The 16,556-nt window shown below is 36.5% G+C and overlaps 1 protein-coding gene across 6 annotated transcripts in view; it reads right to left on the bottom strand.

The window, feature by feature from the left end:
* The window catches only part of Mvl (solute carrier family member malvolio), a 151,851-nt gene that overhangs the window by 70,724 nt on the left and 64,571 nt on the right, over positions 1 to 16,556 (bottom strand). For all 6 annotated transcript variants that reach the window (XM_085811319.1, XM_085811321.1, XM_085811322.1 and 3 more), the window contains 2 exons: positions 9,275 to 9,313; positions 8,973 to 9,092 (listed from right to left, as the gene is read on the bottom strand). In XM_085811319.1, coding sequence (XP_085667445.1) covers positions 8,973 to 9,092; positions 9,275 to 9,313 — 159 coding nt within the window. The remainder of the gene's footprint in view (positions 1 to 8,972; positions 9,093 to 9,274; positions 9,314 to 16,556) is intronic.

The following is a 16,556-nucleotide window of genomic DNA, read 5'->3' as shown; positions in this document are numbered from 1 at the left end:
CCTACGTTTTGTACTTTCTTTCACGGGTTTCCCCTGTTTTAGGGATTTGGCTGAGTGCCAAATTCGTTTTTCTCGAATAACTTGGGAACGGCGCCGAGTTCGAATTGGAAACGCATATCACCGGATGCCAAAAAAATCAGCGAATCCGTCGATACCGGTCTCATCTTCGTACGACAATAATCGGCGGAGTTATTAATTAAAAAGAGCGAAAACGCTATTTCATTTTTCGGAGTGGCAACAGTCTCGGAATTAGATGAGATAAAATTGCTTTTTCGAAAGCGAAGGGGGGGGAGAAACAGCTTGCATCCGCTTAGGCAATGTGTTGGCGGAAAGGTCAAAGTTCACGGATTACCACGTGGAGAATTATTTAAAAATTAATATCTTTGCTTCTAATTAACTTACCGACTTGAAACAAGTATCAACATTTAGATTTTTGCGATTTATTTAATGTTTTGCTTCTTATTGTTTTTTTAAGATCTATTCATTCGTGTTGTATTTTTCTGTTAATGTTCCTTTAAAAATTGCATTCACATTTTACACATTTTCAATTTTGTGAGTGATAAAATATAAACACTCTCTTCATTTAGTTGTTGTTAATTGATTGTAGATTGGTTTATCCCATTGATAAGTGGTTTAAACTGCTGTCAATGACAATGGCTACTATTTTTTTTTCAATATTTAAATTTACTTTTGATTTTTTTTTTTTAGATTAAAAATTTTTTATGCAGATATTTAAACAAGAAGTTGAAATTACTATTTAAAATACTTATTTTAATTTTGACTAAACATTTTTTTTCGTTCAGGGTTTTAAATTGAATATGTGTTTCTTGGAGATGGTATATGGAAACTTTTCTTATTATAAATAATTATGAAGTATTAATTGCATTGATATATATATTGATACAATTTTGCGTCTGATTATGTCGAAGTTTATCAAAATTTCAGTCAGGGATTTTAATATCGAATCTAATGTTTGAATAATGACCGCGAATAGTGTCTCGATTACGCTTTCTACAACGGCCCATTAACGGCTGAGCGGTAAAGTCACTGAACACTGGTCGTTCGGTCAAACTTTGGAATCCCGAAAAACAAGCTGCCTGCATGGGCGTTTTCTTTATTTTCTGTTGTATAACGCGTATGCAGTATCTTCTGCATGGATACGTGAATAAAGCGGGTGCATCCCGAGCAAAACCGCTGAACACTGGTAGTTCGGTCCAACTTTCGAATACCGGCGAGCAGGCAGGATCCATGGGTGTTTTCGTGATTTTACGTATGTGTATACTGTATGGAGTATCTTCTGGATACATATGTGAATAAAGCGGGCGCAGCCCGCGCAAAGCCGCATAACACTGATAGTTTGGTCGAACTTTCGAATACTGGCAAACGGGCTGGCTGCATGGGTGTTTTCTTTATTTTCTGCATGTCAAATGCGTATGCAGTATCTTCTGCATGCAGACGTGAATAAAGCGGACGCAGACCGCGCAAAACCGCTGAAACCTGGTAGTTCGGTCCAACATTCGAATCCCGGCAACCTGGATGACTGCATGCGTGTTTTCGTGATTTTCCGCATGTGTAACGTGTTGGCAGTATCTTGTGGATTCATACGTGAATGAAGCGGGCGCAACCCGGGTAAAATCGCTGAATACGGTAGTTCGGTCCAACCTTCGAATCCCGGCGTACTGTCTAGAAATTGCGAATGCATACGTGAACAAAGCGGGCGCAGCCAGCGCAAAACCCCTGAACAGTGGTAGTTCGGTCCAATTTTCGAATAACGACGAACGGGCTGGCTGCATGGGTACTATCGTGATTTTACGCATGTGTATTGTGTATGCAGTATCTTTTGGATGCATACGCGAATAAAGAGGGTAAAATCGCTGGACACTGGCAGTCCGGACCAACTTTCGAATTAAGGCCAACGGGCTGTCTCTATGGGTGTTTTCGTTATTTTCTGCATTTCGTGTATACAGTATATTCTGGATGCACACTTTAATAAAGCGGGCGCAGCCCGCGCAAAAGCGCTGGACACTGGTAGTTCTTTTCAACTTTCAAATCCCGGCCAGCAGGCTGGGTGCATGTGCGTTTTCGTGATTTTCGTTCTGGGTGCAGACCGCGCAATGTATCCATACGTGAATAAAGCGTGCGCAGCTCGCGCAAACCGTTTAACGCTGGTAGTTCGGTCCAACATTCGAATCCCGGCAAGCGCACTGGCTGCATGGGTGTTTTCGTGATTTTCTGCATGTGTATCGTGTATGCATTGTCTTCTGGAAGAATACGTGAATAAAGCGGGCGTAGGCATCGGAAAACAGTTAAACGCTGGTAGTTCGGCCCATCTTTCGAATACCACAAAGGCATCCAGCCCCAGAGTTAGCGGGCTTCAGCCCGCTCAGCTGGCGGGCTTGCCCGCTAGTCTATACTATTAAAATCTGTGTGCCTCTGTCTGTTTGTGTGTTTGTAACATCATCTTCTCAAGAACGGCTGGGTGTAGAGCTTAGCGGAAGGTACCGTTGAATTCAGAATGCCCGTGGCTCGCCATATTGACCATCGGCATCTTCGTGCGACTTTAATTAGCCGAGATATTAATTAAAAACTGCTTTTTCCCCTACGTTTTGCACTTTCTTTCACGGGTTTCCCCTATTTTAGGGATTTGGCCGAGTGCCAAATTCGTTTTTCTCGAATATCTGCGGAACGGCGCCGAGTTGGAATTCGAAACGCATATCTCCGGATTCGAAAAAAATCAACAAATCCATCGATACCGGTCCCATCTTCGTACGACAATAATCGGCGGAGTTATTAATTAAAAACTGCAAAACGTTATTTCATTTTTCGGAGTGGCAACCGTCTCGGAATTAGCGGAGATAAAATTGCTTTTTCGAAAGCGCCGGGGGGATGACAATTGCTTCCGCTCGAGATTTGTGCTGGCAAAAGGTCACGTGTCAATTTCTTTTTTCTTAAATTTCTATGGAACGGCGCTGAGTTGGAATTCGAGGCAGGTGTCTGCGGATTCCAAAAAATTCTACGAATCCAATGATACCATTCTCATCTTCGTAGGACGTTAATCAGCTGAGATATTAATTAAAAACTGTGAAAACGCTAATTTTCGGGCTCATTTTTCCGATTGCAACAGTTTCTTGAATCGCCGCAGATACAAATCAAGGTTATATTCTAAAGTTGAATAAAGCACGCGATTGCATGTTACCTAACTGTATTTTAAAAATATTTCGTTAATGTAGGCATTTTAAATAAACAGCTGCTTTTCACAATTTTTTTTTAATTTCAGGTTAGGATGATTGTCACGTTAATTCTTTTATTGATATTGAATAAAAGTTATTATATTACATTAAATTTAAATGATGACGTTCTTGAAGTTGTACAACTTTAATCAGCTGGGATATTAATTAAAAAATCTGAAAAAGCTATTTTTTAAAAATATGTTGTTATTTTTTTAATAATAAATTTGATTTTTTGGAATAATATATTTTTTTATGTTATTAGATACGTGCACTTAATTTAGATATTATTATCTTTTAATGCAAATGATATTTTAAATAAGTTCGCACCAATAAAAATTAAATTCACACTTTTTTTTTTTTTTTAGATTAAAGATTTTTCTTTGCTCCTTTGAGATGGTATACGGTAACTTTCGAATCCCGGGGAGCAGGCAGGCTACACTCATGTTTTTTGTGATTTTACGCATATCTGTTGTGTATGCAGTGTCTTCTGGATGCATAAATGAATAAAGCTGAACTCTGGTAGTTCGGTCCTAATTTCGAATCCCGGCGAACGGGCTGGGTCCATGGGTGTTTGCGTGATTTTACGCATGTGCCTCGTGTACGCAGCATCTTCTGGATGCATAAGTGAATAAAGCGGCCGAAATTCGCTCAAAACCTCTGATTACTGGTAGTTCGGTCCAACTTTCGAATCCAAGCGACCGTGTTGGCTCAATGTGTGTTTTCGGGATTTTTCGCATGTGTAACGTGTATGCGGTATCTTCTGCATGCATACTTGAATAAAGCGGGAGCAGCCCGCGCAAAACTACAGAACACTGGTAGTTCGGTCCAACTTTCGAATTCCGGGGTACTGTACATAAAATTTGGTCGCATACGTGAATACAGCGCGCGGATACCGGGTAAAACCGCTGAACACTGGTAGTTCGGTCAAACATTCGAATCTCTGCGAGCGGGCTGGCTGCATGGGTGTTTTCCTGAATTTCCGCATGTGTATAGTGTATAAAGTGATTTCTGGATGCATATGTGATAAAAGTGGGCGCAGCCTGCTCAAAACCTCTTAACGCTGGTAGTTCGATCCAACTTTCGGTGTCGGCGAACGAGCTGGCTCCCCGGGTGTTTTCTTGCTTTAACTCATGTGTATCGTTTATGCAGTATCCTCTCCATGCTTATGTGTATAAAGCGGGCGCAGCCCGGTCCACAAAATCGCTGAACACTGGTATTTCGGTCCTACTTTCGAATTCCGGGGTACTGTATATAAAATTTGGATGCATACGTGAATACAGCGCGCGGATACCGGGTAAAACCGCTGAACGCTGGTAGTTCGCTCAAACTTTCGAATCTCGGCGAGCGGGCTGGCTGCATGGGTGTTTTCGTGATTGTTCGCATGTGTATCGTTTATAAAGTATCTCATGGATGCATACGTGAATAAAGCGGGCACAGAATACTGGTAATGCGGTTCTGGTAATGCGGTAATTTCGAATCCCGACGAACTGGCTGGCTCCATGGGTGTTTTCGTGATTTTACGCATGTGTATAGTGTATGGAGTATCTTCTGGGTGTATATGTGAATAAAGCGGGCAGAGCCCGCGCAAAGCCACATAACACTGGTAATTCGGTCCAACTTTCGAATACCGGCGAACAGGAAGGCTCCATGTTTGTTTTCGTGATTTTACGCATGTGTATCGTTTATGCACCATCTTCAGCATGCATACGTGAATAAAGCGCGCACAGCACGCGCAAAATCGCTGAAAAATTGTATTTCGGTCCAACTTTCGAATCGGCAGCGGGCTGGCTGGAGGGGTGTTTTCGTGATTTTACGCATGTGTACGGTGTACGCAGTATCTTTTGCATGCACACCTGAACACTGTTTTGGGCGGGCTCCCGCCCAAAAGCGCTGAACACTGGTATTTCGGTCCAAATTTCGAATACCCGCGAAAGGGCTGGAAGCATGGGTGTTTTCGTGATTTTCCGCATATGTATAGTGTATGCGGTAACTTCTGGATGCATAGGTGAAAAAAGCGGGGGAAGCCCGCGGAATGCCGCTAAAAAATGGTAGTTCGGTTCAACTTTTCAATACCGGCCAAATTTAACATAGGATATCTTTTAAAAACGAACAATGATAAGCGGGCTTCAGCCCGCTCAGCTGGCGGGCTTGCCCGCTAGTCTATACTATTAAAATTTGTGCGCGTCTGTCTGTTTGTAACCTCATCTTCTCTTGAACGGCTTGGTGTAGAGCTTAGCGGAAGGTACCGTTGGATTCAGAATTCCCGTATCTCGCCATATTGACCATTCGCGTCTTCGTGCGACTTTAATTAGCCGAGATATTAATTAAAAACTAACTTTCCCCTACGTTTTGAGCTTTCTTTGTCGTGTTTTTCCCTATTATAGGAAGTTAATGGGACTCAGTAGCCACTTTAGGGATTTTCACTTGCGTTTTCCCGCATGGCTTCCTGTTTCGAAGGACGTAGGGATTTTTCACGTTCCCAAGTGTGTTAAAACAATTTTGTTCTAGCTTAGCAAATTATTTGTTATTTGATTTTTAGTCAGTAAGTATTCTTAGTCAGTATGGGTTCATTATTAAAGCATTATTTCGAAGTCTGATTAAAAGATATTCAAATAATGACGTCATACATATTATGTAGGGAATCAAAAGTTTCCTTTTCTCGGTTTGGCAATAAAAGTTTATTTACGAATTTGTGAATGGGAAGGGAAGCGTGCCGAAATTTTCTCTGATTCCATATTTCGTAAATATACTTATTATTACTTATTGCACTTAATCTTGATTTCTTTTTCTAGGAAATTTTATATCTTTTTGCATTTATATTTGAATTTTTACTCATTTACAGTAGTATTTAGGCTTTTATACTTGTGGTCAAATTTAGAGCTTGAGGGAAATCGCCATTTTCTTAAGCACATTTAACTTTTCGACTTTTGTGATATATTTAATGTTTTGTTTCGTATTTTTTTAAAGAGCAATTTACTCCTGTTATATATTTCTGTTATTGTTGCTCGAAAGATTGCATTTACATTTTATATTTTTGACATTTTACTGTGTGTGATAACAACTATCGTTTTGTCATTTTAAGGCGCTCGAATGTTCTTTATTATTTTGGATGTATTAGTTTATTTTTGCTTTTAAATTTCAATTTTTATTGATTTATCTTTGTATTTATACTTTTCTTTTGTGTTTATAATTTTCATTTTCTTTTTATGTGCATTTTTTCAGCTTAACCTAATTATTAAAAATATTTTCATGATCGTAATCTGTGTTTTAGAATTTTGATATTATTACCCATATTATTTGAAATTTTGTTATTTATCAGCAATTTTATAATTGGAAAGTTTAGGTTTTACGATTTTTTTTTCAAATTAAAATCGCCATTTTCTTAGGCACATTTTACTTTTCGGATATATTTAATGTTTTGTTTCGTATTTTTTTGAAGATCTATTCAGATTCCGATTTCAGAACTTCTTAATTTATCTTTGTATTTATACTTTTATTTTGTGTTTATAATTTTCATTTTCTTTTTATGTGCATTGTTTTCAGGTTAACCTTATTATTAAAAATATTTTCATAATATAACCCATATTATTTGACATTTTGTTATTTATCAGCAATTTTAGTATTGGAAAGTTTTGATTTTACGTTTTTGATTTTTTTAAAGAAATTAATTAGCTCTTGAGTAGATAATTTTTCATTTAGTCCATATTATTTTAATTATCTATTGTTATTTAGTCTATTATTATTTGTGTTATATACATTTAGAACTGCGTAGTTCCTTTTTTAGTCCAGTTATTATTTTAGTAGAGTAGTATTTTTTTAATGTACTAAAATGCCAAAACGGAAAAGAGGCATTACGGGCGATGCATCAAGAAGAAGAAGAGCTGAAGCGCAAAGGTAACGGCAAGCTGCAGAAAATGAAGAAGAAACTGCTAGGAGACTGAGCTTGCAATCAGAGCGCCAAGCAAACCTACGTGCTCGAGAAACGGAAGAAGAAACCAGTACGAGGCACAGACTGGACTCTCATCGTCATCGTCAAATTCGAATGGGAGAGTCGGAACAGGATGCTACTACACGAAGAATGCGAGACGCTGCATGTCACAGACAAGTCCGATCAGAAGAAACAGTGCCTGTACGAGAAGACAGGCTACGCATGAATGCAGCACAACGTTCACATAGCACTCTAAACACTGGTAGTTCTGTCCAGCTTTCGAATAAAGGCGATCGGGCTGGCTGCATGGGTATTTTCGTGATTTTAGGTATGTTTATCGTGTATGCAGTATTTTCTGGACTTATACGCGAATAAAGCGGGCGCAGTCCGCGCTGAACCCTGGTAGTTAGGTTCATCTTTCGAATTTCAACGAGCGGGCTGGCTGCATGTGTACTTTCGTGATTTTACGCATGTGTATCGTGTACGCAGTATCTTCTGGATGCATATGTGAATAAAGCGGGCGCGGCCCGCGCAAAACCGCTGAACACTGATAGTTCAGTCCAACTTTCGAATACCCGTGGAAGGGCTGTCTGCATGGGTATTTTCCTGATTTTACGCATGTGTATCGTGTACGCAGTATCTTCTGGATGCATATATGAATAAAGCGGGCGCAGCCCGCACAAAACCACTGAACACTGGTAGTTCGGTCCAGTTTTTGAATAACGGCGAACGGGCTGGCTGCATGGGTACTTTCGTGATTTTACGCATGTGTGTCGTATATGCAGTATATTCTCAGGATGCATACTTTAATAAAGCGGGCGCAGCCCGCGCAAAACCGCTGAACACTGGTAGTTCGGTCCAACTTTCGAATCCCGGCCAGCCGGCTGGGTGCATGGGTGTTTTCGTGATTTTCCGCATGTGTAACGTGTATGCAGTATCTTCTCGATGCATACGCGTATAAAGCGGGAGAAGTCCACGCAAAACCGCTGAACACTAGTAGTTCGGTCCAACTTTCTAATACCGGCTAAATTACAATGGGAAATTATGAAGATTAAGCAATGAAAAGCGGGCTTCAGCCCGCTCAGCTGGCGGGCTTGCCCGCTAGTATTCTATAATTTTAGTATTCCAGAAATTTGAAGGAAAAAAAAAAAAAGCATTGAATAAAAGGTTCTGCTTGTGGTATTTGAGCAGACAGGACATTCTCAATAATACACATTGAATAAGTTAGCTAATTTTTCATAGATACTCTACATTTCAGATATATTAAACTGTTATTAGCATTCTCCTTTCCAAACAAACATATAACTACAATCATTCTATATTATTACACCATTATATTGTATTAGTATCATCATGCATGAGCCATTATATGATTATTATTATTACCACTTTATTACTTACTTAAAAATTAATTTAAATAATAATTTCTTATGTATAATGTCTACCTATATTTTTCACCTTCAGAGAATCAAAACTTTTTAAACCATTTTCTTTTTCTTTCGTTTTCCTCCCTGTCCTTTTCAACAGCATAATCTTTCTCCAAGTACAATAGGGTAAATCACTTATCTAGATACCTATATGGCTATGATTCCACTTACTTCCCATAACTGGAGTTCAACCATACTTAAATAAATCACCCACTAATTATTGGCAAGGTTCAATAGTATTAATACCATTCATATAAACAAATATTACCATCAAAAGCACTCTCTTTCAAATAAAAACTTCTTTATTGGAAGTTCTACATATTAAAAGAAGATTCATTCATAAATTGTACTATAAATTATATATCCCATAAAAAATAAGATACTTACTTCCATTACAAATTGACCAGAATATGTACCTGTCATAGTAGAACTTTGACCAGCAGCAAGTATTCCTATAGCCCATATGTACATAGGGGCATTCCCATACTGACAACCCAGAAAGACACCCTTGAAAATGTTTGAAAAATACACAATAGTTTGTTGAGTACATAATATATTTTAATATTGAAATGTAGTTAATATTAATTATAATTACAATATGACAAAACTGTTAACATTAAAACTAAGTACCATTTAAAATGCAAAGTATGCAACAACAGTTAGGAAAAAAATTTAACTCTTAAACTTACTCCCTTATAAATATCCACTTCAATGGTGGCATTATTATTCTGAAATTCAAAAATTCTTATTAAAAAGTGATATAAAAATAATAGCTTACATGTATAAATTATTAGATTAAGATACAGAATTAAAAATTCAGCACAAAAATCTCTTAAAAATTCTTCACAGAAACCTCCCTTCTTCATAACAGTCTAATTTCCATTGCAGCTTATCAAAACAAGGCCCAGAAACAAGTTCCAATAAATTTGCAAAAAACTGAGAATATTAATTACATCATAAGCAGCATAAAAAATAATATAGCATTTCTCCTCAATGATTAATTTTTAATCTCAAGAAACTTTCATAACAAGTGTTTACTGATACAAAATTGCTTATTTAATCCATCTACCTACATTTTAATTATTAATTCACACAAAAAATTCAAACTTTTAATATAGACAAAATACAAAGGTACGTTACTCATTTTAAAACAAATTTTCTGCATTGTAATGAATATTTATCCTCTTCCTTCTCACTCGCGTCAAAATTACAGGGTGAGGTTTTGCTCTTTATTTCTTGATATATCCAGGCTGGAGTGTTCAAAAGAAACAGCATAGAAAGATTAAAAAGAATACTGATTATTATTATTTTATTTATTTATTTTTGATAAAGTATATTTTCTTAACTTCAAGCTAGAAAAAAGTCCAAAAAATTAAAGATGAATACATATTTTGTTTATATACTTCTTTTTAAACAATTTTCTTCAATAAAAAATAGGCACTTTTTTTTACTGTTTTTTTTTGAAAATTATGCAATCATTAAGGGGTTAAAATAAATTCAACCAACCATCATCACAAGCTCACCTAATCACCTTGCTCATAGTATCATTTTTAATACTGAATATGTATAATTTTAATATTTAAGTTTATTGCATATACATGGTGTTTCAGCACAGCGAATACAAACTTGCAGGAGTGATAGAGTACGCCTAGGTGATGGAAAATCATATAGCAATATATGAACACTTTCCTGGTGTGGTAATGAAAACACAAAACACAAGAAAAGAAGAACATGAAGAGGATGAGAAAATATGTTTATTATGCTTAGTACTGCAGTTACAAAGAAATAAGAACAATAGCAGACAACAATCATCATCCAAGAAAGTGTTCAAAATTAGGATCTTAGACTGTGATGCAGGCCTCACATCTCTGCTGCATGGAAGATCTGATGGTCTGGGAAATACAGGCATGTCCAAACTTCCCCAGTAGCTGCTATGATGTGTACAACAAGTTCCTCAGCACTGCTAGGAAGGGGTTTGCACACTAGTGTCTTGACATAGCCCCAGAGGAAGCAGTCAGTGCCAGTGAGGTACGATAATCTTGCTGGTTAATGCACCAGCCCCTGGCGATCCAATGTTAAGGATAAGTAGCATGCAGGTGGAGACGCACACCAAGACTGTAATGAGAGGAGGTCCCCATCATGCTGAAAACATATGGCAGAATGCATATCACTGCGGATACGTGTACATCATCCAATACCTGCAGCAATACATACTGCGGAAATATACAATGGGTTGCCCCTGTCAGATGTTGGGGCAACAAGTACTGACCGATGATGCCAGCCCATACATTAACTGAAAATGTCTCTGGGCTACATCGGCTCCTGTTGCGTGTGGACCCTTCATTTTTGGTTTTGTGTCATCACTACCGCATCAAGAAAGTATTCCCAACAATGGACTGATATATGATTTTCCATTATCCAGATGCACTGTATCTCTTCTGAAAGTTTGTAACTACTGTGCTGAAACACCCCATAGTGCCACATTTGTAATATCAATACTATTTACACACTCAAGCCAGTTTACAAGGTCAGTGGATTCCTCTACTGATATTTTTCGGTGAATTTTCTTTTATTGAAACTAGCATTATAATTGCATATTTCTCAGACTGTTGCTCCCTTTATCTGAACCATCCACTTTGTCTGTTTGCTCATGGATGAGGAATGATGATAGTATGGGTCATAAATAAGGTTATCATACACTGGTGTGCAAAAATTAAGGATGAAGTCGAAAAATTAGCATATCAGCTGAACGAAGAGGCAGAGCAGACAGAAAGACCAATCAGGAGATTAAGTAAGGTGATGTACGGTAGCACATGCGCAGATATGCAGGTAGACGTAATGGGGGGAGTGTCTGAGTAGTATAAAGTATGTTGTCGGTGTAAGATCAGTATTTCTGGCAAAGAAATTGCATGCCGTATAGCAGTTAAAATCACACCGAGTTGCTGCCTCAGCGAGAAATGGCGAATAATCAATCCGTTAGACAACATCTGGATGCTTTTACCCGAGGTCGAATCGTTGGGAAGTTGGAGGAAGGCAGCAGTGTGACAAGTGCGGCTGCAGAGTTTGGAATTGCTCACAGCATCGTTTCATGACTTTGGAGACAATTTCAAACTACAGGAACAGCTATCCGAGGGTTTAGTAGTGGTCGTCCACGAGGAACCACACCCGCAGACGACCAGTATATTGCCTTACAGGCCAGAAGAAACAGGCGGCAGACAGCAGGAGAAATCGCTAGACACACGACACAGGCGACTGGACAACCGATATCGCGTTTTACCATGGCCAGAAGACTGCACGGTGGTGGTCTGTTTGCACGACGCCCTGTACGGTGTGTACCTCTAAAGCCTGCCCATCGGAGAAGGCTTTCTCTGTGGTGCCGGGAACACCGGAATTGGAGAGACAATGAATGGGGACGAGTACTCTTTACAGATGAGAGCAGATTCAGTCTGAGTAGGGATTTTCATCGCATACTCATCTGGAGAGAGCGGGGAAGCCGCAATCATCCCTCGAACATCATCGAAAGGGACAGGTATGGAGGTGTCGGTGTTCTCGTTTGGGAAGGCATCATGCTTGGTAGTCGTACAGACCTTCACATCTTCAACGCAGGTTCAGTCAATGGGAGCCGTTATTGTAACGAGATTCTTCTTCCATATGTGCGTCTTTTTAGAGGAGCTATGGGTCCGCAATTCCTTTTCATGGACGACAATGCACCATGTCATCGCACAGTAGCTGCCGAACAGCTCTTAGAGAGTGAGGATATTGAACGTATGGATTGGCCGGCACGATCTCCGGATCTCAATCCCATCGAGCATGTATGGGATTTTCTAGGCAGACGTTTGGCAGCTCGTACTTTACCACCAGTAACAATTCCGAAGCTTCGATAAGCACTGCAAGAGGAAAGGGCAGCAATGCCTCAACAACTCATTGACACCCTCATTCTCAGCATGGGCAGACACTGTGAAACCTGCCTAGCAGTCAGGGGAGATCATATCCCCTATTAAAGACTGGATGTTTCTTGCTGGACACCCATCACAGGGATGTTTCGGCCTTCAGTTGCATTGCGCTCCATGCTATTTTTTCAATAAAGCTTCTTTTTATCCCTCTGATTTCTCTTTTAGTAAGTGTTGCTTCATTACTCATGTCCTTATGTATTGGGGATCTTATGGTATTAAATGTGTTGATTTGGAAAGCTTTTGTACAAAGTTATATTGAAAAAATTGTCTCATCCTTAATTTTTGCACACCAGTGTAGTTTAAGAAAGGATAATCCAAGACATTTTATGAAAAGTGTTAAAAATGCCTATAACTTTTACATTACACAACCTTGTTATCTATATACAAACAAAACTTTGGTATGGAGAAAAGAAATTTAATAAAATTTCATGTAATTTTATTAAATTACATGAATCTTTAACAACAAAATATTCAAAACAAGATTGCATATACAGGTTCCTATACCTGTATTCATCAGTATGTATCTCAGATGTAGATAAAGAGAAGGTTGTTAACAAAATTACTCAACAAAAAAATTGAAAACATCCTGACTTTATTTGAAAATACCTGCATTCTGCTCAAAGCATTAAAAAGTTTTCATAGAATCCTCCCTTCTTTATATAAATTAATATCTTCAACTTTTAAAACTTCTCACTTAAAAATCACAGACTATTTTCAATCCAATGATAGCATTGAATTAAGAAACACAGACTGTCCAGACTAGTCCTGGAGATTTCATAACCCAAGTCATAAAGGATCATTTTGAAAACATGTTAAGAATCTAGATTGTATAAATTATTTTGAGATGAATTTTAATGACATGAACTAAACGAATATAGACTTTAGAATGAGTTTTATTAAATCCTGGCACAATGGCTTTACTTTTGGGAGGAGGGAATACTTTGACTTTGTAGACTAAAAAAAAATCAACAAAGTGAAAAAAAAAAAAAAAATTAACAAAGCACAAGTCCACAAAACTGGATGAACTTTCTTGATCACAATTTCAAGTGCAATGTCTTTGATTGTAGATGCTAGCACTAAAAAAATAATGTTTTTCACTATTTGTGAATATAGAAAAAATACTTGAAATAAGAATAAAATATGGCAGAATGTCCTAATATTGAATTTTACCATGTAGAGGAAAAGCACTGAAAACTTTTACACAGTTAGACAAAAAGGATTTCACTTCATTGTTTAATTGTTTAGCAATGACTGAATTCAGAGACTTTGATCATGACATCCATTACCACTGAAAAGAATTTTAAGAAACTGTCAATGCTGACAATAAGCAGAATCCTTTTATGGTGAGTGCATTATGAAAGCTATTAATTAAATATAATTAAGTTATATGGAATATTCAACACTGATGGATATAGTTCATTTTACTTTGTTATAACAATATTTAAATTTATAACAAAGGGGAAAATCCTTCTTCCAAAAAGTAGAAATGTATGGATATAAAGAAACAAACAGTTGATTAATAATGAATATGATGGATTTCATGATCAATTTATTACTGATTAGAAAATTCAAGAAGTGTTGCATTTTTAAGAACATCAAATCATTGTTTACTCAAGATGAAGTTAATCAAAAGGCTTGAATAACTGCAAAAATAACAAAAAGAATAATCAAGAATTGCAATAAAAAATTTTTAAGTGTTAATAGAAGAATGTTGTTTGTTGCACATAACTGTGCAACCAATTATGATGTAACACTCATAACCAATATAAAGTTCAGTTGATTTATTCTTTCTACTAAATGCCATAACGTTGTATATTACAGCCTATGGGGAAAGTGCTTTAAATCAAAAGGGAATTACCAAAAGTTGCTTCTGAAACACTGACTGCAATGATAAGAAAAAGAAATGTAAACATCACGACTTCTTTGTGCAACCTATTAAATTATACACACTTTTTTGTTGCACTTCATTTAAACTTATTTCCTCAAATTATTCTAACTTAATTAACTGATCCTTCAAGTTAAGTTGAAAATGACATAAAAAATTGCAAATTTTAAAATTAAATATCCTGTCAATATTTGTCGAACAAAAGTCAAACTTTTTATAATTTTAATTTTTAATAGTAAAAAAACTATTTTTTTAATTTTTTATAATTTTAATTTTTAATAGTAAAAAAACTATCCAAAATATTACGAAACAGAAGACTGCATTAAAAGTTAGATTTTGCTATTTGTTGAAAATTATTTATTTATTTTAATTTGGCATTGCTTAAACATGAATACTTTTATCATTCTGTAATTGGAAGTACATGACTATGACTAATGATTTTGGAAATAAAACCAGATAAGGGAGTGGATATCTACGAAAATATGTTTGATACTGCTAATTACAATAAAAAAGGGAGGTGAAAACTAGATGTTATATAACAGTCCCATATATAAAATTTCAATGTTCTGTGGCTAATTTTTTTTTAGCTATGTGAGATGTGTACATATGTAGAGACGTCACGGAAAAAAAAGTCCCTTTTGATTTAATTTTAAGTCAATTTTACAATCCGTTTTGGCATAAAGAGTACTTTATTCTGTCTGTCTGTACAGATATCACTCAAAAAACTAATCCAAATGGATTCAGGAATGGTCAAAACGGATATTTCGGTTGAAACATGATACTCAAAATTGTTCACAATTACAATACTTCCTTTACTCCACTTTTTTTTATTAAAAATCCTGAAAAGCATATATTTTTAATATATATCCATTAAATTAGCAAAATTACTTGACATTTTAAGGAACATTTTTCTACCCACTTAATGACAACATTCTGTTAAGGTTCTGTAAAAACTAAGAGCAAACACTGCCATATTAAGCAGCAACTATCTTTATTAATTTTTTCACACACAAGAAATATTAACCACATAACTTCGTCACCATTTTTTAACCAAAGAACAGGATCATTTCTCATAGCAAAGGGGGAATATAACACTCTATCGTAAACTTATTACCAAGCACCTTCTTTAATGCAGATAAAAAGAGTATTATTTAGAATAGTTTATATCACAGGGTTCATACACATTTCATTAACCCATTAACCGGCAAAACTACAAGGAATGTTTCTTTTCTCATGAAAATAATAACACATATTAAATAAAGCATTTATAACATAAATTTACATTGAAAATAAAAAAAATGCTCTTACCTGTAGAAAAAGCGAGTGTTGCGTTCACGCAACGTCAGCGAAATAAGACTACGGATGTTTAGTGAGTAGGATTGTACTCGTGTAATGTTTCTTTTGAGTGGAGCACAGGATTACTTTTTAGCTTTTATAAATCTACAAATCACTTTAATTAATTTAATATTAAAATATACATTGTATTTCTTTTACAAATACAGATTATTTCATTTGAAAGATTCAAGCATGTAAAGCTTGATTACAATCATGATGTAAACCTACATTACATACTTTGCATCTATAAACAGTCTGGCTATGGTACTCTTTACAACAAAGTCTTTTGTTATCAACGGACTTTACGATAAAATGTCTACCATCTCCATTCAATGGTTTTTGAATGCTGAATTTACTAGGTCTTCCTGTTGCTGATCTATTTCTGGCTAATTCTACACTCTCAATAGGAGTTAGCAAAAGGACTAATGCATTCTCACGTCTGAAATCTAAAAGAGACTTTATATTTCCAGTAGTAAAAAGTGGTGATATTTAGTAAGTTTAGATATGGTCTCACCTCATATAATTTATCAGTATTGTCAAATGCAAATTCTGCTTCATATTCCTGCACTGCAAACGTGATATCCATTCTCGTACAACAGGAACAGAAATGTCCTTATCAAAAGACCAATACATTTTTTTTTTTTGGAGGTAAAGAATGATATCCTGTAAGCAATAATATTCCAACAAATCTTCTGCTTTTTTTTTTTTTTTTTTTCCTGAGCGTATATATTTGTCTGTCAATGAGAAGAGAGTAAATGTCTAAACCAAAAAGAAAATCAAAAATCTGTGCACTAGTTT

Source organism: Stegodyphus dumicola, chromosome 2, assembly GCF_044657685.1.
Source record: "Stegodyphus dumicola isolate Sdum_Otavi_A_Nest chromosome 2, ASM4465768v1".
In the NCBI taxonomy this organism is placed as follows: domain Eukaryota; kingdom Metazoa; phylum Arthropoda; class Arachnida; order Araneae; family Eresidae; genus Stegodyphus; species Stegodyphus dumicola.
This window is presented reverse-complemented; position numbering and strand designations above follow the sequence as displayed.